Below are 25,024 nucleotides of genomic sequence, written 5' to 3'. Positions count from 1 at the left end.
GGTCAGAGCTGTGCTAGGTGAAGAAGAAAACTTGTGAAAGCTGCTGAGTCATCCACTGCGGACATACGCTCAGGTCAGCCTAGAATAAGTCCCCACGGCCGTCTATCACAGAGGGCCACCCTTGGGTTCACCTGCATCTCCTGGCATCCTGCATCCTTCCTGGGCGGGGCTCCAGTTCTGCCTGGACCCCACTGCCCCTCTCCAGAGCCCATCTCCCTGTGGGTCCTGGACAGGTTTGTCCTGTTGTCCCGTGCCCTCACCATAATGGGGGGTTATGAGGGGATGACCCTATCCGGGCTGGGCCTGGACTCAGCCGCCTTCCTTGGGGCCCAACCAGAGCACGTTGTGTTTTGCTTTTCACTATGTTCCCAAGGGGATGGTGGGAATCACTGCTGACGCTTGGCCTGTTTTCCCCAGCACCGGGCTGGATGCACTGAGGCGGATGAGCAGGGAGCAGACTGCACGGAGGGAGACTGGCATGGCTGCAGCAGGTCATTCCCCCCTGGTCTCCCCTAAAGTGTTCTTATAACCTCAGATTCCAGGGACCTGCCCTGAGGCCACATGCAACAATGCACAGGAAAAGACTGCCGAGGAGGGACAGGGGACAGCCCCACCCCGGCCCACTCCAGCCTGCGACAATGACGCCGATCTTCCCGCGCCCTTTCTTCCTCTTGCCCGCGGCCTTTTGCTGAGGACAACGGCCACGGGTCCCAACGTCGTTTAGAGCCCACCACGGGCCCCGGGGGCCAAACTGCGCACGCGCGCCGGAAGCCACTTCCGGTGCTGGCGGAACTCGGAACCCCCGCGCTGCCGCTCCTGTTTCCGCCGGGCGGTGTGCGCGGAGAACCAACTTCCGGGTTCCGCGAGGTTCTCACCGGAGAAGATGGGGAAAGTGCGAGGGCTGCGAGCCCGGGTGCACCAGGCCGCCGTGAGGCCCAGGGCGGAGCCCGCGGCCGGCCCCGCACCCCCGGCTCCCGGGGCGGCCCTTCCACCGGCCTCGGCGGGCGGAGCGGGTGCGAAGGTGAGGCCGGCCTGGCGGGGAGCCCACGGGGCGGGGAAAGCGCTTTAAACAGGCGGGGCGGCGGGGCGTGCCCGGCCTCGCCCGCGAGCGCCCTCCGGTGGTCTCCCAAGGCGGGTGAGGGTTCCCTGCCGGGTCGGCTCGCTGCCTGTGGAGGGCGGGCCCGGCGGCGGCGGCGGCGGCGGCGGCGGCGGCGGGGCCTGCGGGGCCTGCGGGGCCTGCGCGGCCTGCGCTTTCGCCTCGGCAGTGGCAGTGATGTGCCGTGCCGCTTTCTGCGCCCGCTTCCCCTTGGCCGCCCTCTCCGGTAGAGCCTGTGCCTGAGGGCGCGCTCCTGGTGTGGCCCGCAGCCCTGGGCCAGGGGAGCTTCCGGGTCATTTCTGTGAGGTGAAGGGGAGCGGTTTGTTTCCTTTCTCCCTCTTACCCCCCTTCCCCCTTTCCCCTCCTCTTTCTTTTCCTCCTTTTTTTGTGATAGGCTCTTGCTATGTAGCCCAGGCTGGCCTTGAACTCCGTGGCGATCCTCCTGCCTTGGCCTGCTGAGTGCTAGGATATGGGAGTGCAAAGGTTCAATCCTTAGTACTTAAAGCAGCAAGCAGAACTTGAAAGTATGAAAAATTGAAGTTTAATGTGGATAGAGAAGAAAGCAGAAGTTCGGATTTTTAATCTAGTAATATTGTAATATTTGAGAGACACACAACATCGCGCCGGTGTGTCTTTTATGTTAAGCATAAATCCTCGGAGAGACGGGCTGTCTTTACAGCATCTGTCTGTGCAGGGTTTCCGGGCTCTTCTGACCCGTGCGCGCAGAGGAGGCAGAGGGAGACGACTCCCCTGGGGTCTCCTCTCCTGCTTTCAGAATGGGGCAGTCACAGCACCTGCTGTTAGTTCTTCTGGCACCTGCTGTTAGTTCAGGTCCCTTTAGCCCGAAATCATCTTTCCATCAGGAGCAGCATATTTGGGGTGGTCAGAAAGGTCCCCTCTTGGGCTTGATGCTGTGGTCTCTGTGGAATCCATAGAGCTTGGGTATTGAATGAGCTAGGTGGGGCCTCTGGCCTACCACAGTGTGGCCAGCAGAGGGGCTTGCTTCAGGGTGATGTGGGTCATAGGTAGACCTGGGAGCAGGGCTGGGAGCAGGGCCAAGCTGAGCTGCTGTGCCCTGTGCTTGGAGAGGTGGGGGGAGCCTGGTTCCTGCTCTTGAGAGCGCTGCTGAGAGTGAGGCGCAGGGGATCGGGAATGAGGCAGGAAGGCAGCGCCCCTCCAGTCCCCAGCGATTAAGCAAAGCTCACCTGGTGATCCGTGTCTTGTATGTCCTCCCTGTGCTGGACCACTGGCCTCCCATCTCCTGAAGCCACGGAGCCAGCCTGATGTCACCTTTCTCTCCTTTCCACTGGGCCTTGCAGGACGGGGGGTTCATCCACACCAACGTCTTTGCCGGGACCCAGATAGACCCGAGCGCCCTGGTGCAGAGGCTGGAGGTGGACACGAGAAGTGTGGCCTCCTTCGGGAGAGGTGAGTGGCTGTCCGGAGTGGGGGTGTGCCGCGGACCAGCCCCAGTCGATGTAGGGTAGGAAGGGGAGATGTCCTGGGCCGGCGATGAGAAAAGAACCTTCACAATCAATGTTCAGGTTCCCTCTGAGAAGTCTCAGGGTCTGATTTATTTTTATATCTTTAAGCAATAGCGAAGAGGCATTGGGCGGAACATGTTGCCTTAGCAATATCTGATGAGGTAAAGGTTATTTTTGTTAAACAGTATATTTTTTCTAAGCTGATTCATATCATTGAACATCATGAATACATTTCTTAAAAATTACAATTGTTCCCTCATTGTCCCATACCTAAGCAGAACAGAAAGTAACTTAATCAAATTAAATGTCAAACTTGTGGTCACCAGCTAGCCCTTGAGAAACTGCACAACGGTTAATATAGTTTGCTATTAGCTCTATTCATCTTAACTAAATGTCATTTGGGTTCATAGTCCATGAGCAGGAGATATTTACAGCACTTTGAGAAATACTGAGTAATTTGCCTCCTTAATGCATTTACCTGTCTTAACGTTCTTTCTATTTCCCATTTCCCACTATTTCTTACATCTAAAGTCTGTCCTTTCAATCTCTTTATAAGACCCCTTTAGTAAAAAGAATGTCAGCAATAAGAGGGGGGAGTCATAGTAGTGGGAAAACAGCGGGGGTTTTAAGAGAGGTTTCTTTAGGAGTGGATGTGGCAATAGAACTAAGAGAAACTGGAATTTGAGACTTTTGAGCCAGATCAGATTTCAATACATCGTTGCCAATTAGCCTTATGGAGCGTTTGTTGTTAGTCACAAACACAATGACTCCTGTGACCAGAGGAACAATTGTAAACATTATGGCAAGAAAAAATAAAACATGAGGGTACGATGTGTTCCACCCTTTCTTTCCCCCAGCTGGAACTTTGTCAAGCAGCATTGGAGGACGGTTGGGCTTCCCCAGGGGTGCCAGTGCTGAGCAAATTAACCTGTATTTTTATTTTATTTATTTATTTTGGTACCGGGGATCGAACTCGGGTCCTTGCGCTTGTGCAGCAGGCGGCGAAACCACTGAGCTAAATCCCTGGCCCCTAACCTGTATTTTTAGAAAAGATCTGATTTTTATGGAAAAATTAAGGAATAGTTTTGAGAAAGCCCATGAACCTGTCATGTGCCTTCAGCACCCACATACTAATGGTTTTAAAGTGAATCCCAGACTCTGGTGTTTCATTCGGAAGTTCTTTGGTGTATTTCTGAGGGCTTTTAACAGAGCTTACCTGCAGTACCGTCATCTCGAGGTGGGCAAGCAGTTCCTTTCTATCATGAGAACAGCACACACATCCGCAATGACTGTCGTGGCGGGAACAGGTGCGACCATGGCTCCTTGCCCAGCTTTTCCTTCAGGTTCCTTATGCTGTGGAAGGAAGTCGCTTCTCACGTCTGGGGCTTCGCTGATGCAGTCCCCTAGCCTCCTTTATTCTGGTTCTCCGACCAGCTGGCCTGTTAGGCCTGTGGGTGGAGAGCAGCCCTCCACACTGGGAGCTGCAGGGCCTCAGGCTCTGCCTTGGCTCTGGAGAGGAGCCTTTGTGTACTCTGAGTGCTGGCAGCCGGGTGACCAGATCCTCCCAGGAGGCTGCTGGCCCTGTTCTTTGGGTCTCTGCTTTCATCTGCACACTTTCCATCCTGTTTAGCCTTCGGTGCTTGGATAGCTTCCTTTTTGTCTCACTAATCCAACACTTGTTGTCTCAGTGATGTGTTTGATTTTTTTAATTGGATTGAACTCCTGATGAACCGCTCCCGGGGTTTCCTGTGATTTTTATTTTTTTTCAAGTTTCCATTTACAGTTTGTAAGCACCTCTCGTGGTGAGTTGTAATTATGTCTCAGGTACGGTTTTAGCCAGATGTTTTCTGCATCATTGCTTTGGATTTTGTGATTTTGCCGGGGTCACGTTCGGGTGCCCTGCTGTCCTTTCAGCCGTGACTCCCTCTTGTTGACAGCTCTCAGGGTGACAGCTGGAGTGCATGGCAACTCATGCTGCCTGGTGTTTCCTGACTGTGTTGCTGGGCCTGCCCGGCACCCGGCCAGCTGTGCTAGCTGAGTCTGCCTTGTGGCTGGAGCCCAGGCCTGTGGTTTTTTGGGGACTCACAGGAGCAAATGGCTTTTGCATGTTTTCATCCTCCCAAGCTTTGTGTGCAGTTAGGGCAGTTTGAGTCAGCTTCCTTAGATGTGAGAATGCTTTTTGGGGGGCTACTGGGAATTGAACCCAGGACCTCACACATGCGAGGCACATCCAAAACTGCTGAGCCGCTGGGTTAGGTGTCCCTCGCATGCACTTCTTGTTGAGTCTCCCTGGTTGGCACCATGCATTGGTTGTCCCATCCCTGGCATACAGCACTCTGGTCAGGTTTTCCTCCAGTCTCCCAGAGCATTAACAGTGAATTAACTGCCTTGCCTGGCTTTGCAGCCTCCACCCAGCCTATCTTGTCCTGTGCAGACCGGGTAGGCTTGGTTTCTACCTGTTCTCTGAAGTCCCAGGGCTCTAAATCCCTGCCCTGCAGCATGCTGCTCCCTTGGTGTCCTTGGGAGGGCTCCCCAGTCCCTTCCCCATGCCGGGGCACGTGGCGGTGGAGCAGGAGTGGCCATCCCAGGTGCAGCTGGCAGGCGAGCGTCCTGTGTCTGCGCACAGACCCTCTGCCTGCCCCTCGTCATGGAGTGCTTTCTCAAAAGGCTTAACAGAACAGTTAGTCTGAGTACTTCGGATGAGGAATACAAAAATCTGGACCCTTTTATTTGTTCATAAAAGCCCTGGGTAAGAGGGCAGCAGTTCTGCTCCGGACGGGCCCAGCCCCAGTGTACCTGGGTCCTTGGCTTCCTTTCCGTGAGGGTCCCAGGGGACTGGGTTATCCAGCTGCACCTCCCTGCCTCGCTCTGCCCCTGCCTGGCCCTGGCCCAGCGTGGCCTGCACTTTGCCAGCTGTGACTTGTGCCACAGTCCCAGGAGGATTCGGAGAGATGCTCCTGTGAGAGCCCACCCAGGTCCTGACAATCTGGGTTCCTGGTGGGCCCAAGGCAGCTTCCAGCACGCTCTCCTTGGCTGCACCCCTCCCATCCCCCATCTTCCGGGGAGCAGCCTGGCTGCTGTGTCCTGGACCATGGCTCTGGGCCCTGGTCTCCGGTGTGTGTCCTCAGCACTGGCCCTGGGTGGACATAGGCGACTGGAAGCTCACCGAGGATCCTGGCGCAAGCGGCCAGCCATGCTCCCTCTGTGCCATGGTGTGAAAGATGTGGCCTCTAGCTGTGGCCCAGAAGCTGAAGCCTGCAGACCCTAGGGAGGCCGCCCAGGTGTGGCGGGCTCCCTCCTCTGAGGCCTGGCCTGGCTAAGCCTCAGGGTCCCCAGGCAGTGGGGCCCAGCTCAGCCCCTCCTCATCCATAGGTAGAAGAAGGGCTTGCAGCTCCCAGTCTCCTGCTAGGAGGGTAGGTGGGTCACAGGACTCCTGCGCATGCAGTGCTCATCCTTGTCATGCCTGGCGCCCTGGAGCTGAGGAAGCCTCAGAGGCATGGCCCAGAGGCAGAGCCCTGCCCAGTCTGCGCCCTGGGACCCTGCCCTGCCACAGCACCTGCAGCCCGGGGGCAGAGTCTCCGGGTGTAGACCTGGGTGCTCCGGTCTTTTCTGTTTGTGCTGGAGCCCCGTCCCCCGTGCCCCTGCTCTGCCCTTCCAGGCAGGGACCCTGGCTGGGAGGATCTGTGTAGCTCTGCAGCAGCTCTCTAGGAAGAGGGGCAAGGAGAAAGGCAAGAGCTTGCAGAGAGTGGCTGCTCTGAAGCACCCTAGCCACTCTCCCATGACCCTATTCCCACACAGGCTCCGCATTGCCCTGTGCGTCAGGGCCAGCGCTGGAAGGGCTTCCTGGGGGTGCTGGGCCCATGTGAAGCAGCTCTCGGCAACTCCGAGTCCAGCAGTGGGTGGGGCTTGAGGACAGTGCCAGACCCAAGCAAGGCCCCTGGAACCCCGGGATGTGCAGCAAGCTAGGAGCCTTGTGCTCGGCCTGCCCAGGGGTGCACCTGGAACCTGTGTCCTTCCACCTAGGCACAGAGCTCACACCAGCACGGGCTCGCACGGAGGCCAGCTGGGACCTCAGACAGGCACCTGGGGGACAGCCCAGTGCTGTCTCATCACTTGGGTGGCGCTCAGGTGGCTGTGCAGGCTTCCAGGAGGAGCCCTGAGGGCATTCACGCGGCCCCCTCAGGTGTCGGTCCCCTTTGGGAGGTCAGCGTCCCCTGTGCACCCGTGCTCTGCCCAGCAGAGGGCAGCAGAGCCGTGTGTCCTTTCAGGTCAGCTGCTAGAGGACAGGCCAGGGATGGAGCGTGTGCGTTGGGCTTCCCCCGCCTGAGGAAGCCCAGGGTCTCCTTCAGGTGTTTCTAGAAAGACAGCTGAGACAGGAACCTCCTGTAACCAGCTCTGCACGTGTGTCTGCCTGGCCCCAAACTTACAGTGGCGCAGGCGAGGTGAGCTCTGAGAGACCTCTGTGAGGCCGCCCTGCCTGTCACTCTGTGGGAGCTGCTGAGCCGTGCCTCGTCCTGCAGACATGGCCAGTCTGGCCCTGTGTTTCTGTATCGGCCGTCGGTGGGATTTCTTGGGTGTCCTGTCCCACTGTCATGGAGCACAGTGCTGCAGGGTTTTCTCGGCCAGGCGGACAAAGAGCCAGCGTGGAGCCAGCTGACTGGGTTCTGTCCTGTGCACCGCCCACCCACCCCCAACCTGGGGCTTTCTGGGCTCAGTGCCTTTGTCCTCAGGGATGGGGGACCTGGGAGCTCATCCTTGTAGAGCTGGACAGGCGGGTAATGAGACCGGGCTGTGCCCCTGCCAGACACAGAGGCCCTGTCCCTCCCCAGCAGTCCCAGCACTGGCCACAGCTGCTCAGACAGCATGGGGCCCGAGTGGAAGCCTCCTGTTGGGCTGAAGGCCTGCGAAGCAGTTGGAAGGTGCAGCAGAAGGCTGGTCCTGCTCTGGGGGCTCAGCCAGTCATGCAGTGCGGGAAACCTGTGTCTCTAGGCCCAGGGGGAAGGTTACTGTGTTAGTTACTTTTCTCTTGCTGCTGAGAGGAAGTATCCCACACCCAAAGTTAGGGGGAAAGACTTATTTAGTGTACAGTTTGGAGAGGTCTCGGTCCATAATCAGGTGGCTCTGAGGCAGGGTGGAGGCCAAACAGGCAGCACAGGAGAAACAGCATGGAAAGTAGCAAAAGCAACAGCGTCTTCCTGCCTGTTGCCTTACTCAGACCACCTAGGGCGGGCAGCACTCAGGACCTTAACCCTAGTGCCCCGGGCCCAGTCCCACCATGAACCAGTCACACTCTAGATTCAGCCGCCTCTGTGAGAGTGCGAGGTTTTGGGGAGACATCTAAACCCACGCCACAATAGTTACCATGGTGGTGTTGGAGCCGAGCTGTCGGTGGCCAGCATCTGGCTGTGGCTGGCACTTCCAGGCGTGAACCCAGTCCCCGGCTGCTGCTCGCACCCACTGCACTGTGGCAGACTTGAGTGTTGCGCGGCCTCTGCCTCAGTGACTAGGAGTGATGTTCCACCGTCGAGAAGGCAGCAGTGCAGCAGCCCGGAAGGTAGAGCCGCTGCCCTGCTCTGCGGGGACCGGGGACCACTGTGCCCAGGCCTGCGGGGTGCTGCATGTGTCATCCTGCCTGCCGCCTGCTTGCTCACCCACTCTCCAGGGAGCAGCCGTGCCTCACTGTCACCAGGAGGTGGCAGTGGCCTTGGGAGAGAGAGGATGACCGACCTTCAGAGCTCCTGCCGTGGCCTGAGACCGGCGGGCACGGGGTTTTTGGCAGTGCTCGCCAGAGCTTTCGCCAGGGATGTGGCTGGAAGACCGACCCGAGCCTGCTTTCCTTCCCTATGGTCGGTCCAGCTGCCCCCTGAGGAGACGGCGCCAGGGTTCCCTCCCTAGGCTGGGTGTTGCTGCCCGGGCAGCGTGTCGGTGTGGTGTGCTCCGGCACTGAGGCGTCCTCAGCTGGGGCCTGCACATGGCGCTCTGGCCCTGGCGGGAGCTGCTGCAGTTCCCGGCGTGTTTCTGCTGTGTGTGAGCCCAGCTGCCCTCGCCCACGCCGTCTGCCTGCATCTGGGTAGAGGGCGGCGGTGGGGAGCCCCAGGCTCTGCCCGTCCCTGTACTCTAACCCGTTTCCCACACCCTGCATGGACGGCTGGCAGAGCCCGGGAAGGGGCACCCCTGCGGTGTCCCTCGTGGTTGGGCCCCAGACCCCGACCCTCAGGGCAGTGCAAGGTGACACTGAGCATGCAGTGGCCGTGGGCGCCCTGGCCTACAGGCTCATTGCTGGGTGCATCATCCCACCTCGCGGTGGAGCATGGACCCTTGGTGGTGCTGCGCTTTTCCCAGGTGCTGGCTTGAGAGTGGGCCGTCATCTGGGGCCCAGCCCCCAGCCCCAGGGTGTGCATGCCACAGCACCAGCCCTTGGGTGGCAGAAACGTTTGGGCCAGACCCAAAGCCTGGCACAGGGACTCTGACAGTCACCTGGGGCTGGCGCTCCTCCCCAGTGACACGGCTTGCCCAAGCACCTGCCGTGCAAGAGGTTGGCACCCTGGCTCCACTGAGGTGGCGAGGGCACATGCGTCAGCCCCTCTGGTCCTTCCTGGTGCAGGGTCAAGGGACACCCCCCCCCCCCCGCCCAGGTTGGGGCAGCTGCAGCCCCGCAGGCTGCAGACGCTGCGATGTTTTCTGTGCATGCAGCCACGTGACACGAAGAGCGACTGCGTCATCCCTTCTTTCTGTTTTTGTGCCTTCCCATTTCTCTGGCTGTTCCCTCCTGCACCTCCACAGGGTCTCAAGGTGTCCTGGTCACTTCCAGGGTCCCGTGGGACTCACCAGGCTGACTGCAGGAGGCACATGCAGGTCTGCTGGAGGTCTGTACTGTGCCTCTGAGACGGCATGGGGTTTGGGCCCACACTGCTTCCCGTGTTAGCTCCGTGGACTTTGCTGATCCCCCATGGGTGGCAGAGGAAAACAGGGAAGGGCACCGGGCTGTCGAGAGGCCGTCCTGGGGGTCTTGGGCGTCATCCTGGACATCCTTTTCCTTCCGGGGAGGCTGGTGTTGGCCCGAGGGCATCTGGATGGGCCCCAGGACCCGTGCCCACCCCGGCGGTTTGTCTCTGTGGCTTGGCTGGCTCAGAAGCCTCCCCTCAGCTCATCTGTGTGCTGTGCACCAGACCTGCTGTCCGTCCTGGGCCTCGTCACATCCGCGCTCCTCTTTGAGGCTGCTGTGGTCTGGTTTGTTGTGTACGCGCTTGTCTCTGGGCATGTTTTTGTGGACAGCACCGTGGCTCTCTGTGCTATGTGCGTGCGTGTGTGACATTCTTCATGAGCCAGGCTCGAGTGTTGTCTCTGTGCCCTTTTCCTGTTTTTCTTTCAGGCTTTCAGATGTTTTGTTTTTCTTTTTGTCTTTTGTACAGTGCTGTATGGGGGATTGAACCCATGGCCTTCGAACTGAGCTCCATCCTCTGTCCTTCTTTAAGTCTTTATTTTGATGCAAGTGTCTCTAGTGCCTGTATTGCCCAGGCTGAGCGCATGCTCCTGCCTGAGTCCCCAGAGTGCTGGGATCACAGGTGCTCTGTGCTCTGTGAGCGCAGGAAGCAGGCCATCTGTCTTCGCCCGCCAGCACCTGGTGTGTCGGCCGAGGGGACAAGCATCCCCCAGAGCTCACTGCACTCCTGGGGCCGTGGGATGCTGCTTCCTGGATCTCTGATATCCCCAGGAACTTGCAAGTTGAAGGCTTGGGCCCCAGCGGTTGGCGCTGTGGGAGCTGGTAGCCACTTGAGCGGTCTGTCTGGGGTCGTTGGGCCCTTGAGGGGAGTGGGGACCTGGCCCTGCTCTCTCCCTTTGCCTCCGAGGGAGCTCCTCCTCACCAAAGCCCGGAGCCAGGGGCCCGGACCAAGCATGAAGCTGAAACCACGGGCCAAGCAGCCCTTCCTCCCCTCCGGCTCCTTTTCCCTGGGTTTGTCACAGCACCGAGAGCTCAGCACAGGGACCTGGTGAAGGGGCCTGGGCAGGCAGACGGCAGCACTGGGTGATGTCAGAGCCTGCTTGTGGGTGACAGTGGAGGGCACCACGGTGAGGTTTGTGGCCCGGCAGCCGCCACGCTGCTGATGGTGCCTCGGTGGCTCGGTCGCTCCAGTGGTCTCCAGTGTAACTCTGAGGAACGGCTGGCTGCTGGCTGCTGTGCTGCTGCCTCGGGCTGGGCTGCCCCAGACCCAGTGTTTCTGCTCTGCTCCAGTTCTGGTTCTCTGGACGCAGCGTGGCCATTGTGGCTCTCGCTCTGTCCCTGAGGAGCATGTGCTGGCCTGTCCCCTTCCCGCCTCACTGGGGCTTCAGTGGTGATGCTGTTGACCTGGTGTTCAGAGCGGGCCTGGTCTCCCCGCTGTGCCTGGGGGAATGTGCTTCTGTTGCAGCTGCCCAGGATGCACCCTGTGTTGGGACAGCACCTGCTGCTAAGCCCCAGGCCCTGTTGCTGCATCCCCACCTCTGTCTCGACAGAGACTGAGGGCTGTGCGGCCCAGCTCCTCCCTTCTGGGGGCTGGGCTGGGATGAGTGCAGAGACACCGGCCCACGGGAGCTGGACGCACATCCAGAAGGTAGATGCAGCCTTCTCACCCTCGATGGTGGTGCTGGGTGGGGCTAGGCTGTGGGAGTACAGTGGCTTAGGTCCTGTCCTACCTCGAGGAGGACGCAGCTGGGCTGGACTCCAGCCATGCTCTCGGTGGGACTTGCTGCTGCCTCCTTTCCCTCAGCCAGTGGGCTCTCCCCAGTACAGGCCAGGAAAGTTGGCGCTGGAGACCAGGCAGCACCTGCAGACCCATTCTGAAAGAGCGGTCCCAGGCTGCAGCCGTCTGACTCAGCCCTGGGGCTTGTCCTCGGGGCTGCCCTGTTCCAGAGCCGCCTGGGGCATCTGGTGCTCCCCACCCATCCCCATCCTCAGCCACTGAGTGGGGGCCGAGCAGGGGCACCAGCGGGCTCATCTCCCCATGACTCCCTGTCCAAAGCCCACAAAGACTCTGCAGAGGTGACACGGTCCCACATGTCACATGGGAAGTGTACCCCGCCCATTGGCTCAAGGATACTGGGCTCTGGAGGCCCAGTCAGCAGCGAGGGCCTCCTGCCCTGTGTCCTGGCCCTGTCCCCAGGTCCTGCATCTGCACAAGGCTGGTGTGGGCTGGGCTGCCCCCCGCCAGCCACACACTGTCTGAGCACATCGGAGCTGTGGCTGTCCCGAGTCTTCACTCACTGCCTGGCCTCTCCGGGGCCAGACCACCTGGCCTGCATCCAGGTGATTCAGGCGGACACAGGTGGACACAGCTCAGCACGTCTGGTGAACGAGGGGCAGGCCTGGCCGTGGTCACCCTGGGCATGTGGTGCTGGCCCTCCCCACCTCATGGTGCGGGGTGGGTGGTCCTGATGGGCCTGGGAATCCTGTGTCCTGCACGCAGGGCCCAGTGCATTTTCCTGGCCCTTTCAGAAGCTGAGCTGTGTCCACTTGGGTTGTGGTTCACTTTGGCGACTGAGCCTCCTACAGCTGCAGGGTCCCTGGGGTGCAGGTGACCATGAGCTCAGCCCATCCTGCACTGCAAGGCGAGTGGCCATCGTGACTCCTCACGTCAGGGGCCCACCTGTCACCCTTCCTTAAACGTCCCGGTCCTTGGCCGTGCTTTGTAGCTCTGGGCAGGGTGCTACTCCTGCAGAGCCTGCTTTCTCATGGAAAATCCAGTGGGCTCCTGACTGAAATGCAACCAGTCCCCCAGTGTGTCTAGGTGACTCGCCTTGCATGTGCCTCCTGGGTGACCACCAGTGGTGGTGACGGTGACAGTGAGGTGGCCCTCAGGAGGCCCAGCATGGTGCGTTGTTGCCAAGGCGGCTGGCTGTGGTGGTGCAGGCTGCCCACCTACGGTGCAGAGCACTTGTGAAAGCAGTTAGCTCTCAGTCCTGGAGCTAGGGGTCAGCAGCATGGTGTCACAGGGCTGGTCCCTCTGCAGTCTCCCCTGGGGTTGCTAATGTCATCCTCTGTGTGTGTCCTGGCCTTGTCTTTTGTAAGGACCCTGGAGACCTCGTTTTCCTTTAGCTCCATGATACTCCATGTCTACAGAAGCAGTCACACTCAGAGGCCCTCGGCTGGGGACAGTCCAGCCCCTCCCAGTGGGGATGTGCAGCACGGCACGGGGCCGTCAGGACTATGCCGAGCCGTAGACGACAGGCGGTGCTGCAGGGACAGGAGAGGGCATGGGCAGGCCTCATTGTCACATTTCACCTCGGGTGCTGGCACCCTCCGTGTCCCCGTATCCCTGGTGGGCCTGTGCCTGGGGGCTGCTCTGCAGCTGGAAGGACTCTCGAGACTGCAGGGCCAGCGGCTCTGCCACCATGGCTGGGCGTTGGCTGTGGTGCAGGAGCCCAGGTCTCCTGGGCCCTGCCGTGTGGCTGTGGCTTCTGCTGAGTAGTGGCTGGGCCCTTGATGTCCAGGGTGCTGGTGGCCTGGGCTGCAGTCTGGATGGCAGCACAGTGAGGAGCAGCTGGCTGGACCTGGGACCTGGGGCCGGGCAGGTGGCACTGGAACAGGGGGCGCTGCGTGTCCTCGCACAGGACAGTCCTCCTCCCACCCTGCCCTGGGGTGATGAGATATCTGCCAGAGGTGGCAGCACCGTGTAGAAGGCCTGGGTCATGGGGCAGCTGGCACATTGCTGCTGTCCCGGTGGAGCAGGGCTGGACAGCCAACCTGGCTGCATAAGGGGCGTGGCAGCAGAAGGAGGGCTGGGTACTCGTCTCCAGGGCTGGATGGGCAGTAGGCACAGGGATGGTGCAGGCGGCCAGCACAGGAGCCCTGCTCTGGGTGTCCTTGTCGTTGGCCTTCACTGGGACATATGGTAGTGCTTTCCTGGATTGCAGGGCCCCAGGGATGTGCTCCTGTGGTCCCGGTGGTAGCCTTGGGGTGCAGCCGGGAGCAGGCACGTGCCTAGGACCGACTGCCATCCTGTGTCCGCTGACTGCTGCCCAGTTCACATCCCGCGTAGGCTGTGGCCTCCCCTGGGCTACGTGGCCAGCTGCTCTCAGTCCTGAAGTCACTGACTGGGTGGGCAGGTCCTTCTCATTGGTAACTGCCTGGCTCTCCAGGCAGCAGTGGGCAGGGGGCAGGCCGTCATCTTGGAGGGTGCTGGTGCCCCGAGAACCCAGCACTGTGCTGGCGCCTGCTGCTTGTGTCCCGGGGCTGACCTCGCCATGGGCACAGCTGACTGCCGTGAGCTGCCACCAGCACAGTGGGAACCTGCTCTGTCCCAGCCTCGGGCACCATGGGGCTGAAGCACCCAGGACTCATCCGTCATCCGTGTGTTCTCTCCTCAGGTGCTGAGCCGAAGGCCATTTTGCCCAAGAAGGAGAAGCTCAAGCAGCGGCGGGCGCGATGGCTGCAGAGTAAGTTCATGCCCTCGACTCTGGGGCAGCCATGCCGCTGCTCTCCGCTGCACCCGAATGCACAGCGGGGCTCCCACACAGGGCAGCATCGGTTCCCAGCCAAAGGCACCTGCCGGGAGCCCAGAGTGGATGCCCAAGGAGTCACCTGGCCCCGTCAGGGAGGCGGCAGCTGCCCCTGCTGAGGGCGAGCACTGCAGGCCCATGTTTCTCGCTCCCCAGAGTGCCGTCTCCTGAAGCTGCTGCTCTCGGCCCCTTGTTTGTCACAGTCCGTTTTGGCTCCTGTGGTGCATGTTTTCGTTTCAGAAGTCACTTGGGCTGTGTCCTCCCCTTTGTCCGCTGGCCCGCGCTCAGCCGGCCCCTCTCCCGCCTGCCGAGGGTGGACGTGCCCTGGGCTCCCAGCCAGCCTCCCTCCCGGCAGTGCAAACGCCTCTCTTCTCACTCCTCTTGGAATGTGTAATTGTTTTCTGTGACGCTAACGAGCTGCTAGCGTTCTTCTGAAGATTTTCTTATCTTTACACAGTGATCACATGAAAGACTGTTTTGTAATTTTTTTCATAGTTATCTTTTTGTGGTGATTTTGTGACTTTGTAAACCTAATTTGTAATGTCTTCTTCTTTACATTCTCAGATCTTGAAATGTGGTTTATGTTATCTTTTCCTTGAGGGTTTTAAAGACAATGTGTTCTTTGAAGGTAGTCGTTAGACTTGTCAGCTTATTCCAGGAGTACTAATTTTATGTTTTCTGCCACTTTTTGGGTGTTGTTTCCGTGGTCCATTCCTTCATTTTCTCTTTCATAATTCCCAGTATAAACCGTGCAGAGTATTCTTGGTAAGGTAGCTTTGGAAGCGTGCAAGGACTGAGCCATGCAGGCCCAAGCATTTCTGGGTATATTTTTGAGATGTGTAATTTTTCATCTCTGATGCTTGGTTTGTTTTTTTTTTTGCTTTTTGAGACAGGGTCTCGCTATGTAGTTCAGCCTGACCTTGAACTTGTGGTGATCCTCCTGCGCCAGCCTCCGAGTGCTGAGAGTATAGCTGTTCACCACCACGACTGGCTGGTGCTTGGTCTTTTTATTAATTGTTTGACTTGATTTTTGCCACTTGTATTTTTCTGAAATAATCAGATCTCAGCCTTTATTAGCCAAGGGCTGTATGTTAGTTTCTCATTATTAAATGTCTTTCATGTTCTGTCATTCTTCACTGTGCCTTGTTTCTGATGAGGAGCCAGGCAGTTTTGTCTCTTCCTGTCTAGGAATTCTTGAATTTAGTCATCAGTCCTCTTTGGGTTTTCTAAATCGTTTGTTTCTGCTTTTAGTTCCCCGCTCAGGCTTTCTTCAGGTTCACTGGCCTCCCTCACCCGCCTGTTGCCATGTTTCCTTTAGAAATGAAAGGCTGTAAGTTGGCCTCTGAGTGTAGCATTAGCCACATCTCCCGAGTTGTTTTTACTTCACGTTTTCATGTCAAAATGGGATTCAGAAAAGTGGGAAGCATTTATAGCGAACACCCTCATCCCGACCTGTGGGTTTTACCCTTGGTGCCCTGCCCCTCTGGTCACAGAGCCACCATCTGTCCATCCCTGTCTCGGTCCACCCAGCGATGCTTTTTACACATTCCCGAGTGGTCCTGTCGGGGTTCGGTTTGTTATGGAGCCTTTCTTCTCTTCCTGAACCCTGCGTTTGTGTGCAGTGGTGGGGATTTTAGACAGTTGTGTGCACTTGTGCAGCTGAAATCCCCTTTGAGGGTGTAGCCACCTCACCACCCACAGTAGCCCCGTGAGATGCACTGGTTGGTTCACGACTCTGCCCCAAGAGCCGCCTGTCGGTCTTTCTGCAGGCGGCATGGTGTGGGGGCAGGCTTCTTGGGAGGACTCTCCGTATGCACCTCCTTGCCCAGTCTCCTGTGGCGGGCACCGGCTTTGCCATGTTTGGCTCGACGAGTGAGGCTGGACGAGCACCCGTCTCCCATGGCCATGTTTTCCCTCCTCCTCTTGTGTAAATACTCAGGAATGGAACGCTGGGTCATAGGGTGGGTGCATGTTTAGTCTCATGAGCCACTGCCAGACGCCCTGCATCTGTGCCCCTCCCGCAGCGTGGGAGAGTTGGTGTCCGCAGCCTCACCCACACGTGTGCCATCCCTGGCCCGGCCTGGCATCACGGGAAGCATTGTCATGAGCCGCCTGTGTCTCCCTCCTGCACTTCCTCTCTGGGGCAGTTCCTTTTATTACTGAGATTCTCCGAGCTCTCTGTGTCCTGGACACTAGTCCTCGGCAGCTATGTTTGCAAATATTTCCTCACAGGCTGTGATTGCCCTGTTCATTTTCTTAAATTTTTCTATGACAGGAGTTTAATTTTGAGAAGTCTGGTACTTTTTCTCACGTGGTTATGGCGTATGTGTCCTATTTAAGAGAGCTTTGCCTAATTCCACATCGTGACGATGTTTTTCCCGTGTTTTCCTCTGAACACCTGAGGCGCCAGTGTTATATCCAGCCAAGCTCTGCTGAATCCATGTCCGCGTGGTCCGTGGCTGGCTTTGCCCGCTCTGCGGGGGGTGGGGGGTGGCTGCACTGCCCTCAGGGGTTCCAGAGACCCTCCTCGCCAGAGGCCTCATCCTTGGGCAGGCACCCTCCTCCACACGGCCCAGGTATGAGGGCTCAGCCCGCACCACCCTCCCATCCACGATGGCGATGGGGCCCCCAGTTCTTGCCTCTCTGTGGAATCGTGCCGTTTGTTGTCGTTTTGCTCAGCAGCACTCTCGTGAGCTGCAGGTCGCCTGAGTCCCGGCAGTCTCGGTGGCGTTGCCCTGTCGGCAGTGCCAACCTTGAGGCTGCTGGCACTGCGGCTCCCCTTGCAGACACTTCTTTCCTTTTCCCTTGTCTTATTTATGTATTTGTTTATTTTTTTGGTGATTGCTTGGTTTGGACAAACTTACTGCTAAATATTTCAAAACTTTTGATGCTATTGTGAATGGAATTCTTCAAGTTTCTCGTCTACAAAGGTCCGCTTGACTTGTTTTTTACAGGAATTTTGTGTTCCGTGAGCCTGCTACAATCTCACATCGGTCTGGCAGCTTCTGTGGGCTCCGGCATGTTCAGGAGTGTGTGCATTCCTCAGGTGGCTGTGCACCTTGTGTGCTGGAACCTGCCATGCTCTGGTTCTGCCCCGCCCCTTGGCCACGCCCCCCGTCCCCCACCTCCAGTGCCAGGGCCACCACGCTGACTGGCTCCTTGTGCCCTGGGCAGGTGGTGCCAGAGCACAGTGGCTGCCCTCTGTCCCAGGTCCACACACACACTGCCGGGCTCCTGCCCGCTGCCCCGTGTTAGCAGACTTCTCTAACCCTCAGTCTGAGAGGTGAACAGTGTGTCTGTAGTCAGGATTTTCTTTTCCTTTATTTCTAGTGAGGTTGAGTGGCTCTTAATGCATTTTTTTGGCCTGTGATTTGTCTGATTTGTAGCATTATTTACTCATTCATTTATTTGGTGACAGGGCCAGCTTAGGCTGACCTCAAACTCAGCCCTCCTGCCTCAGCCTGCTGGGTTGCTGGGATTGTGCAGGCACCTTGCGCCAGCCTGTAGCGTTTAACTCAGGCATAACTCACCCTGTAGAGCGAGGAGAGAATGGCCGCCACCGGTCTGGTACACGTCGCCCTTGCTGCGTGTCTCTTCCTCCTGCCCCATTCTAGGTCCTGTTTCAGGTTTGTTTTAGATCCAGGGGCCTGTGCAGCTGACTCTCTTGTATGTTGGGTTCTTTTAAAAAGACAGCTTCACAGGGTTGGTGGCTGAGGCTGCGTCTCGTGTCGACACAGTGGCAAGGACGCTTTCCAGGGGCTCTGTGCCTGGCTGTGTCTGGCATCTGGCTGCAGGTGTGGTGTTGACTGGACGTGCTCTGTCTGGGGGCTTCGTCCCTGGGTGCCTTGTAGCACAGGGCACTGAATGGAACCAAGCTGTGCAGGGTCCAGGCCTTGGCTCCCCAGGTCACAGAGACTTCTGGCCCTGAGCCCTCCTCAGGTCCCGGCCTTTGGTGCTGCCTGCCTTGTTCCGGGGTCTGCAGCCCCAGCCCTCCCTGCCACCTGCTCCCCACTTCAGGGAGAGGAGCTGCTCCACATAAACACCACATTCATTCCCCTCCTCCAAGTTGTCACCTTGCGTCTCAGCCATCCCGGAGGTGAGAGGGAGGGCGGCCTTTCCTGGGCCACCGCATGAGCCTGCTGGGGGCTGGTGGCCTTGTCTGTGCAGCACAGAGCTCATCCAGGCTCACAGGCGCCCGGGTGAAGGTCACATCTGCAGGCCACACCCTCCCTCCATGCCTGTGCCCCTCGTCCCTGTCCTGCAGGAGCCGTCAGGCTGTGCCGGTGTCTGCATGCTAAGGAAGCAGAGAGCTCCAAGCTCGCACTCAGCCTGTAATTAAAAGGCCTGCTCTGTGATTACAAGGAGAAAATAGCTTGGAGCTAGCTGACCCTCTGGTCCCCGGTGGGGTGTGGGTGACGGCAGAAAGCATGCCAGTGACAGGCTCCTGCCCCTTCTCATCCTGTCCCCTCGGCCCCAGAAATTGAAGCCATCAAGCTGGCCGAGCGGAAGCATAAGGAGGAGCAGAAGCGCAGGGCCACAGTGGTGGTGGGGGACCTGCACCCCCTGCGAGACGCCCTGCCGGAGCTGGAGGAACTGGAGCCCCACCGCCCACCGCCGCCCAAGGGGTGAGTGTCCCGTGTGCCAGCTCCTGGGAGCTGTGGCCCCCGGGGAGCAGGGCCACGTGAGCTCAGCTGCACCTGACCTGGGACCCTTGTGGCACTATGGCTGTTGGCCAGGGCTCGGGGGCACCCCCACCCTTTGCATCCCTTCCATCAGCCCTGGTGCCCTGGACCAGCCGCTGCCTGGCCTGTTGTCACATGGCAGCCCACTGTGTGCCAGATCCCAGCCTCAGGGCCTTGGCATGTGCCTACTCGTCCCTTCCTGCTCCTGCAGGTGGTGTCCCTGGCCTGCTCCTCAGTGGTCGCCTGCCCACGCTGGCTGTGCGTGCCTCCCTCCCAGACCCCAGAGGCCTGCGTGCCGATGCCTGGTGTCTGTGTGGAGCCCAAGCCTGTCCTCATCAGGTCGCCCATGAGGGACAATGGGGCCGAGAGGTCGAGGAGCTGAGCCTCACTTTGGGGAGCAGATGGGGCAGCATCAGGGGCTTTGTGTCCTGTCCCAGTGGTTGGGCTTCCATCTTTGTTTCTGACATTTCTGATTTTGCTGCCTTAAAAATAATTCTTTTCCGCTGCTGCATTTCCTTCTGAGGGGCTGGCAGGGCGAGCACTGTTGCAGAACCCAGGGGTTGCAGGTGCTTTCCACCGAGGGGACTCCGGAGGCTGGTGCTGAGGGGCATGGGGCGGCACTGGCCGTGCCGACTCCATGCCTGGGTCTTGAGCAAAACTGTGACCTGGTCAAGGGTTCTCCCCTCTTCTCGGGCTTCTCATCTGAAAAATGTGCTGGGCCCCGGGAAGGGAGGGGGCCTACGTAAACAGCTGCCCAGCGAGGAGGGGTGTGCTGGCCCAGGGCCTAGGGAGGTCACACCAAGGTGATGAGGTGACCGCAGCTCCGCCACCACGCCTGTCTCCACACCCAGCTCCCTGTCAGCGCTGCTGCCCAGCAGGGTTCCCACCCCTGGGCAGGGCCCCTGGGGGACCTGGCGTGCGGGCAGCCTGGGCAGGCCAGTGGCCCCCAGCTTGGGAAACAGTGACACAGAGCCAGCAGGCACAGGGTGCCCCTGGGCCCCGAGGATCTAGCCTCGCTTGCTTTGGAGGCCATCGTCCTAGAGGCTGGGCAGGGCACACCAGAGGTGACAGCCCTTCCCTGGTGGGCAGCAGCTCACACACTGTTCTGGGAAAATGGAATGTTTTCTGTTTTTTTTTTTTGTACTGGGGGTCAAACTTGGGACCTTGCGCTTGCGAGGCAGGCGGCAGAACCACTGAGCTAAATCCCCGGCCCTTCTGTTCATATTTTAAGAGAACATGAATATGAAAGCAGGCCCTGGTCAGGAGGCTGAGTTTAGGTGTTTCCCAGAACCTGGGCTCTCTTCGCCCTTCCTCCGGGCTCCCGCCCTGCAGATGGTGTGTGGCCCTGTCACTGGCTTCTTGTGAGCCCACAGCTCCTGGAAGGAAACTTGGCGGCCGCTCCATGGCCCATCCTTGCCGACCCCTGGGCCTCTGCTGCATTCCGGGAGTGCTGCAGTGTGAACAGGGGAGCTGGGTGCCCCCACCCGGGGGTCCCTGGGCACACACGGGTGTCCTCGGCATGTAGGCAAACCTGGGTTCCAAGGTCACAGCAGCATGGCGCTTCCCACCAGGACGGATGATGGGCGCTGCTGGCCTCCTGGGTCCACTCGTAGACCTGGCAGGCGCTGGCCCTCAGCTGCGGTTTTCGGCTTGGGCCAGGCGTGGGAGACTCAAGGCATGAGTCACGGTGTATCTGGCCATATCACTTGGGGCCGTGGGCATCAACACGGACGTGGTGACGGCTGTTCCTGCAGGTCGCCCTGCAGCTCCAGCCAGCACAGGGCCCACGCCTTCCTTGCCTGGGCACACTGGCTGCCCAGATGGGGAGGGCTCGGGTGGGCATGTTGGTGACAGGATCCCTCCCCTGTGTTCACAGCAGGGTGAGCAGCAAGCCCCGGCCAGCCGAGCTCAGCCGCATGAGTGCAGCCCAGAGACGGCAGCTCCTGTGAGTACAGCTCCTGGGTGCCCAAGGCTGCGCTTCCATGTCATCACCCATTGATGTCCCCAGTGTCCGAGGCGTTTCACTGGTGCCTTGGGGAGTGTGGGGCCGGGGCGCCAGCAGCAGGAAGAGAGGGTGACAGTCGGGCCCAGCAGGGCCCTGGCAGCCCAGGCCTGAGAGGCGTCCCCAGGACGGCCACCCAGAGCCCAGGCCAGCATGGTCTGGAAGTGCCTGTGGTCGCCTGGGGCTCAGGCAGCATGTGTTAGAGCCACCACCTCCAGTGCCTGTGTGCAGATTACACTCCAGGCTCCTGGTTGTCCTCCAGAGCACCCAGCCCGAGTGCTCACATGGCCTTTGGGCTACAGAGCTCTCCTGGAGGGGCCCTGGGGCCCTCTGGGACAGCCTGTCCCACCCCTGCTCAGGCTCTCGTGCATGGCTATTTTGGGCTCACCAGGGAGCAGGTGCCTCTTATGTAAGGCCCGTGTGTGTCTGCGGGGCGTGCAGGTCACCACACTCCCACCTCTGCTCCGCAGGGTGACCCCTGCAGATCCCTGGGCAAGCGAGTGGCCCCAGGGCAGCATCCCCCCCCCAGATATCCCCGGGTACCAGGCACTGTTTGGGTGGTGACGCCAGGCTCTGCTGTCCACTGCTGTCGGGGCCTGGGTGTTCGGGGCCGGTTCTCCACGTCCTGGATGGTAGTGCTTCTCAGCCCTCCCTGTGGGGCTGGGGACTCCCCAGCCGCCTGCCAACCTGTGGTCTCTTCTTGCAGTGAGGAAGAAAGGACCCGGTTCCGGGAACTGCTGGCCAGTCCGGCCTACAGAGCCAGTCCCCTGCTGGCCATTGGGCAGCAGCTGGCCCTCCAGATGCAGCAGGAGGGCGTCAGCCAGCTGTGACCAGAGCTGTTGCCCTGTTCCCCAAGGCCGCACCCTCAGCAGTGCCCTCCCTGCAGGGCCTTCACCTCACCAGCGGAGAGCAGCCTCCCTTCGGCTGGTGCAGCCTTCGTGACCCCTGTGCTGCTGCCCAGGGCACCTGCGTCGGGGTGGAGCTCGGTGTGGCTGAGATGGAGGCTGGGCAGGGGCTGCATGTGCCCCACGGGGCCCTCAGGCCTGGCCTCTCCGCCGTCGGACACCAAGCACGGGCTCCCAGCTTTGCCCGCAGAGGGAATCTGATGGTGCAGAGGCCTGGCTGGGCTGCCTGGCTGAGCTCCTCACAGATGCCTGCAGCCGCCCTTGGGGCCCCACCTGGCACCCGTGTGCTGCCCCTGGGTCGCCGAGGCCCCTACTGCTCCTGTCCCCTCGTCCACACCACCCTTGCCAGGGCTGTGGCCTCCTGCCGCTGTCAGCCTGCTCAGTTGTGCTCCTCACCACCTTGTGGGGCCTTTCAGCCAGCCGGCAGGGTGGTTTCACACAACTGCCTAGCCACTCGGGTTTGCGGTGGCTGTCAGGCCTCCTCCTCAGGATGCAGAAGGGGAGGAGTTGTGTCCCGGCCCCAGAGTCCCGTGGGCTCTTCACTCGCCCAGCTGTACCGCTGCTGTGCAGGCCCCTTGCCCAACGGCCAGCAGGGGCCCTGAGAGGCTCAGGACCACATGCATCTGAGGAGGGCCGGGCACCAGTGCCTGTTGCCCTCCTGCCTCTCGTGTCCGTGTCCCCAGCCTCCCACGCTGTGGCCAGCGTGCTCAGGCTGGCCCTCCAGCAGCACCCACAGCCTGGCAGTGTGGCCGAGGCACAGTTGGAGCCCACGTCCTGGGCCCCCTTTCCCGGGAGAGCAGCAGGACTCCACAGACACAGTGTGGACACCCTGGAGGCACCTGGCACTGAAAAGGGACAAACCGGGGCTCAGCAGGCAGCAGATCCCAAGTCCCGAGGTCCAGGCGAGACCATGCCCCCAGGCATGTCCGGCTGCCGCCTCCACAGCAGATTCCCAGTCTGGAGGTGGTGTCGGTGACACCTCTTTCTGCAGGAAGCATGGACAGCCTGCGGGTGCACAGCCTGGCGGGTGGCGGGTGGCTGTTCTCAGGCTCTGCGTGCAGCTGGGTCTTGCAGCACGTGTACCTTCACGTGTGGCTGTGTGAGCCGTCCCCTGCCTGCTGGGTCTGAGGCAACGTGGGCCTGCATAGCCTTCGGCCACTGTCCCTCCTTCCCGAGGACCAGGGCCTTCCCTTCAGGGTCCCCCGGGGAAGCAGCAACAGCAGCAACTGGGGCATGGGGCAGACTTGGCGGGCAGGCTGGGCCCTGAGGGACACGTGAGCTGAGGGTGACAGGAGGGACCACCAGACTCCTGTCATCTGAGCAGCTGTGGATGTGGGGGCACCTTGCGTTTGTGCAGGGCTCATGTCCAAGCACCTGCCAGCTGGGATGCCCACAGGGCCAGGCGCCCCATGCGCCCAACAAGGCACACGGACCCTCCACGTGTGGGCAGACGCAGATGCCCCGAAGCAGCAGGCCTGCGAGTGGACCACTAGGACCTTCGCGGTTCTTGTGTATTTTCTCTTTGCAGAATGAGTGAACATGAATTACTTTCTAATAAACTTAAGTGGAAAAGTTTTACAGTTGAGTGGTGTTCATGCTTTTTAAACCCAAAGCCTTCAGTCCGTTTTCTGATTCCAAGGGTAAACAGCAGATGGAAGCCCCCTGGGGCACCCCACGCTGGCCTCCCTGGATGTGTCCACCTCTGTGTGGCCTCGCAGAAGGACCTCGGGAGGAGCTCAGTGTCCGGCGAGTCTGGTGGGAGGCGGGCAGGAGGAAGGTGTCACTGGGCCACGCCCTTGGGGGAGCGGCCACCCCCATGCTGTACCTCATCATGATTCTGCCTCAGCACTGCAGCCAAAGCAAGCCTGTTGTCTTGAGTGACTTGTGGGTATTTTGTCACAGGCGTGGCCAGCTGACTTACAGACACCCCAGATAACCACAGGTGCCAGTGCTGGAGTGAAGGGCCCCCTGCCAGGGCCCCGGGAGTCCTTGGCCCTGAGCAGAGTGGGGCTGGGCTGCCTGGGCCATCCGGGGCTGCACTTGGGTGGGAGCCAGGTGCTGCAGCCTGGGACCTGCCCTGCACTGGGCCAAGCCACTGTCGCTGCCGCTGCTGCAGGCAGATATTGATACTCAGGCCGAGGACTCCTCCCAGGCTGCACTATCCGTGCAGTGGTTTCTGTGACCACCAGGGCAGGACAGTCACAGCTAGGAGGCCCGAAGTGTGTTGGAAATGTGGCGTCCCCATAGCCTGTCTGAGTCAGATGAACACCGTCATGCTGGCTGGGGCCCTACTGGGTGCGACCTCTTGGGAACTAAACATCTGCAGGACTTGGGCCTGCTCCCGGCTCCACAGTGGATGTGGCTCCTGGGGGCGTCCTCGGTCGGGGGGCATTGTGGGCACCAGGTTTCTTAGACGTTCCCTTACCCCCTCCCCAGGGAAAAGACAATAGGCAGTCGGTGGCCTCCACTGACGTGGGCAGGGAGAGAAGGTGCCAGGGGACTGGGCTTCGGGGCCTGAGGAGGGACACAGTCGGGGCAGGGCAGGGAGGCGAGCATTTGCGGGAGAGCCCGCATGGCTGGGGCCGTGGGCCTGGCCTCAGACCTGGGCTCTGTCCGAGGGCCGACCCCGCCTTCGCCCTCCCCCGCGGCCGTGTTCCCAGAGGTCTGGGCCATTTTCCTGCTTCCCCACCCCATGGAAAATCCTGCGAGCAGAGACCGCTCCCCTGTGTCCCGTGGCTCCCAGCTCTTTGGAGGAGCTGCTGCTGGGCGAGAGGGAGGGAGGGAGCGAATGTGTGAGCACTGGGTGGGTGAGGAGTGGGAGGCACACGTCGGGGCCTGTGGGCCATGCGTGCGTCCCGAGTGAGGTTGCTGTGCCCCGACACGGGGGTCCCCACCACCCTCCATGTGCTTGTGTGCCTGGTCCTCCTTCCCCACAGGGGGCCGTGGTCCCCTGGCTGTCACAGCAGGTGACGGGTGACAGGTGACGCAGGGGACGCATGGCGCCCAAGCTCTGGCTCCGGGATATACCTTCAGGGCCGCGGGCCCAGAGCTTGTGTGGGGCCACGCGCGCCATTCCTGGGGTGCGGAGCTGGCGGCCGCCCAGTCCACAGCCAGTGTGACTTGTCTCCACAAAGGGAGGTCCATGGCTGGGCAGCCTGGCGGGCAGGGTGGGACACAGGCACAGACATGGCTCCCGGCTGGGCCAGGCAGACGGGCTCCTGTGCCACTCGGAGCCAGGAGCTGAACAAACACCAGGCGTGTTGCTTCTGGAATGTTCCTGCAGTGATAACATCGCTCCAAGACGCTGGGAGCGCTGGCCGCCACCCAGGACTCTTCTCACGCGGCTCCCGGATGCGGCCCATGGCGTGGGCAGGGGAGGC

At 60.1% G+C, this 25,024-nt stretch overlaps 1 protein-coding gene and 1 long non-coding RNA gene across 3 annotated transcripts; one reads left to right on the top strand and one right to left on the bottom strand.

Annotated features, from left to right (window-relative positions):
* Nucleotides 1-836: 836 nt before the first annotated feature.
* Nucleotides 837-23,222, top strand: Slx9 (SLX9 ribosome biogenesis factor). 2 transcript variants are annotated; one of them, XM_013071381.3, is made up of 6 exons: nt 837-1,021; nt 2,416-2,524; nt 13,924-13,992; nt 18,533-18,680; nt 20,617-20,682; nt 21,446-23,222. In XM_013071381.3, exons 1-6 carry the CDS (start codon nt 884-886, stop codon nt 21,567-21,569), a joined length of 654 nt encoding a protein of 217 aa, XP_012926835.3. In that variant the 5' UTR covers nt 837-883; the 3' UTR covers nt 21,570-23,222. The 2 variants fall into 2 exon arrangements, with proteins under 2 accessions (XP_012926835.3, XP_004842570.3); XM_004842513.4 differs by having other exon boundaries at nt 838-1,021; nt 20,614-20,682.
* On the bottom strand, nt 1,615-2,491 carry LOC106009213 (uncharacterized). Its single transcript, XR_001183320.3, has 2 exons — nt 2,302-2,491; nt 1,615-2,016 (listed from the first exon to the last, which is right to left on the bottom strand). It is a non-coding gene; the product is annotated as an uncharacterized LOC106009213 (long non-coding RNA).
* Nucleotides 23,223-25,024: the final 1,802 nt, after the last annotated feature.

The sequence above is a fragment of the Heterocephalus glaber genome, unplaced genomic scaffold (assembly GCF_053883595.1).
Source record: "Heterocephalus glaber isolate CG9 unplaced genomic scaffold, H.glaber_assembly_v1.0 deba00000122, whole genome shotgun sequence".
Lineage (NCBI taxonomy): Eukaryota > Metazoa > Chordata > Mammalia > Rodentia > Bathyergidae > Heterocephalus > Heterocephalus glaber.
The sequence above is the reverse complement of the archived record's forward strand: the minus strand, read 5'-3'. Positions and strand labels throughout refer to the sequence as shown.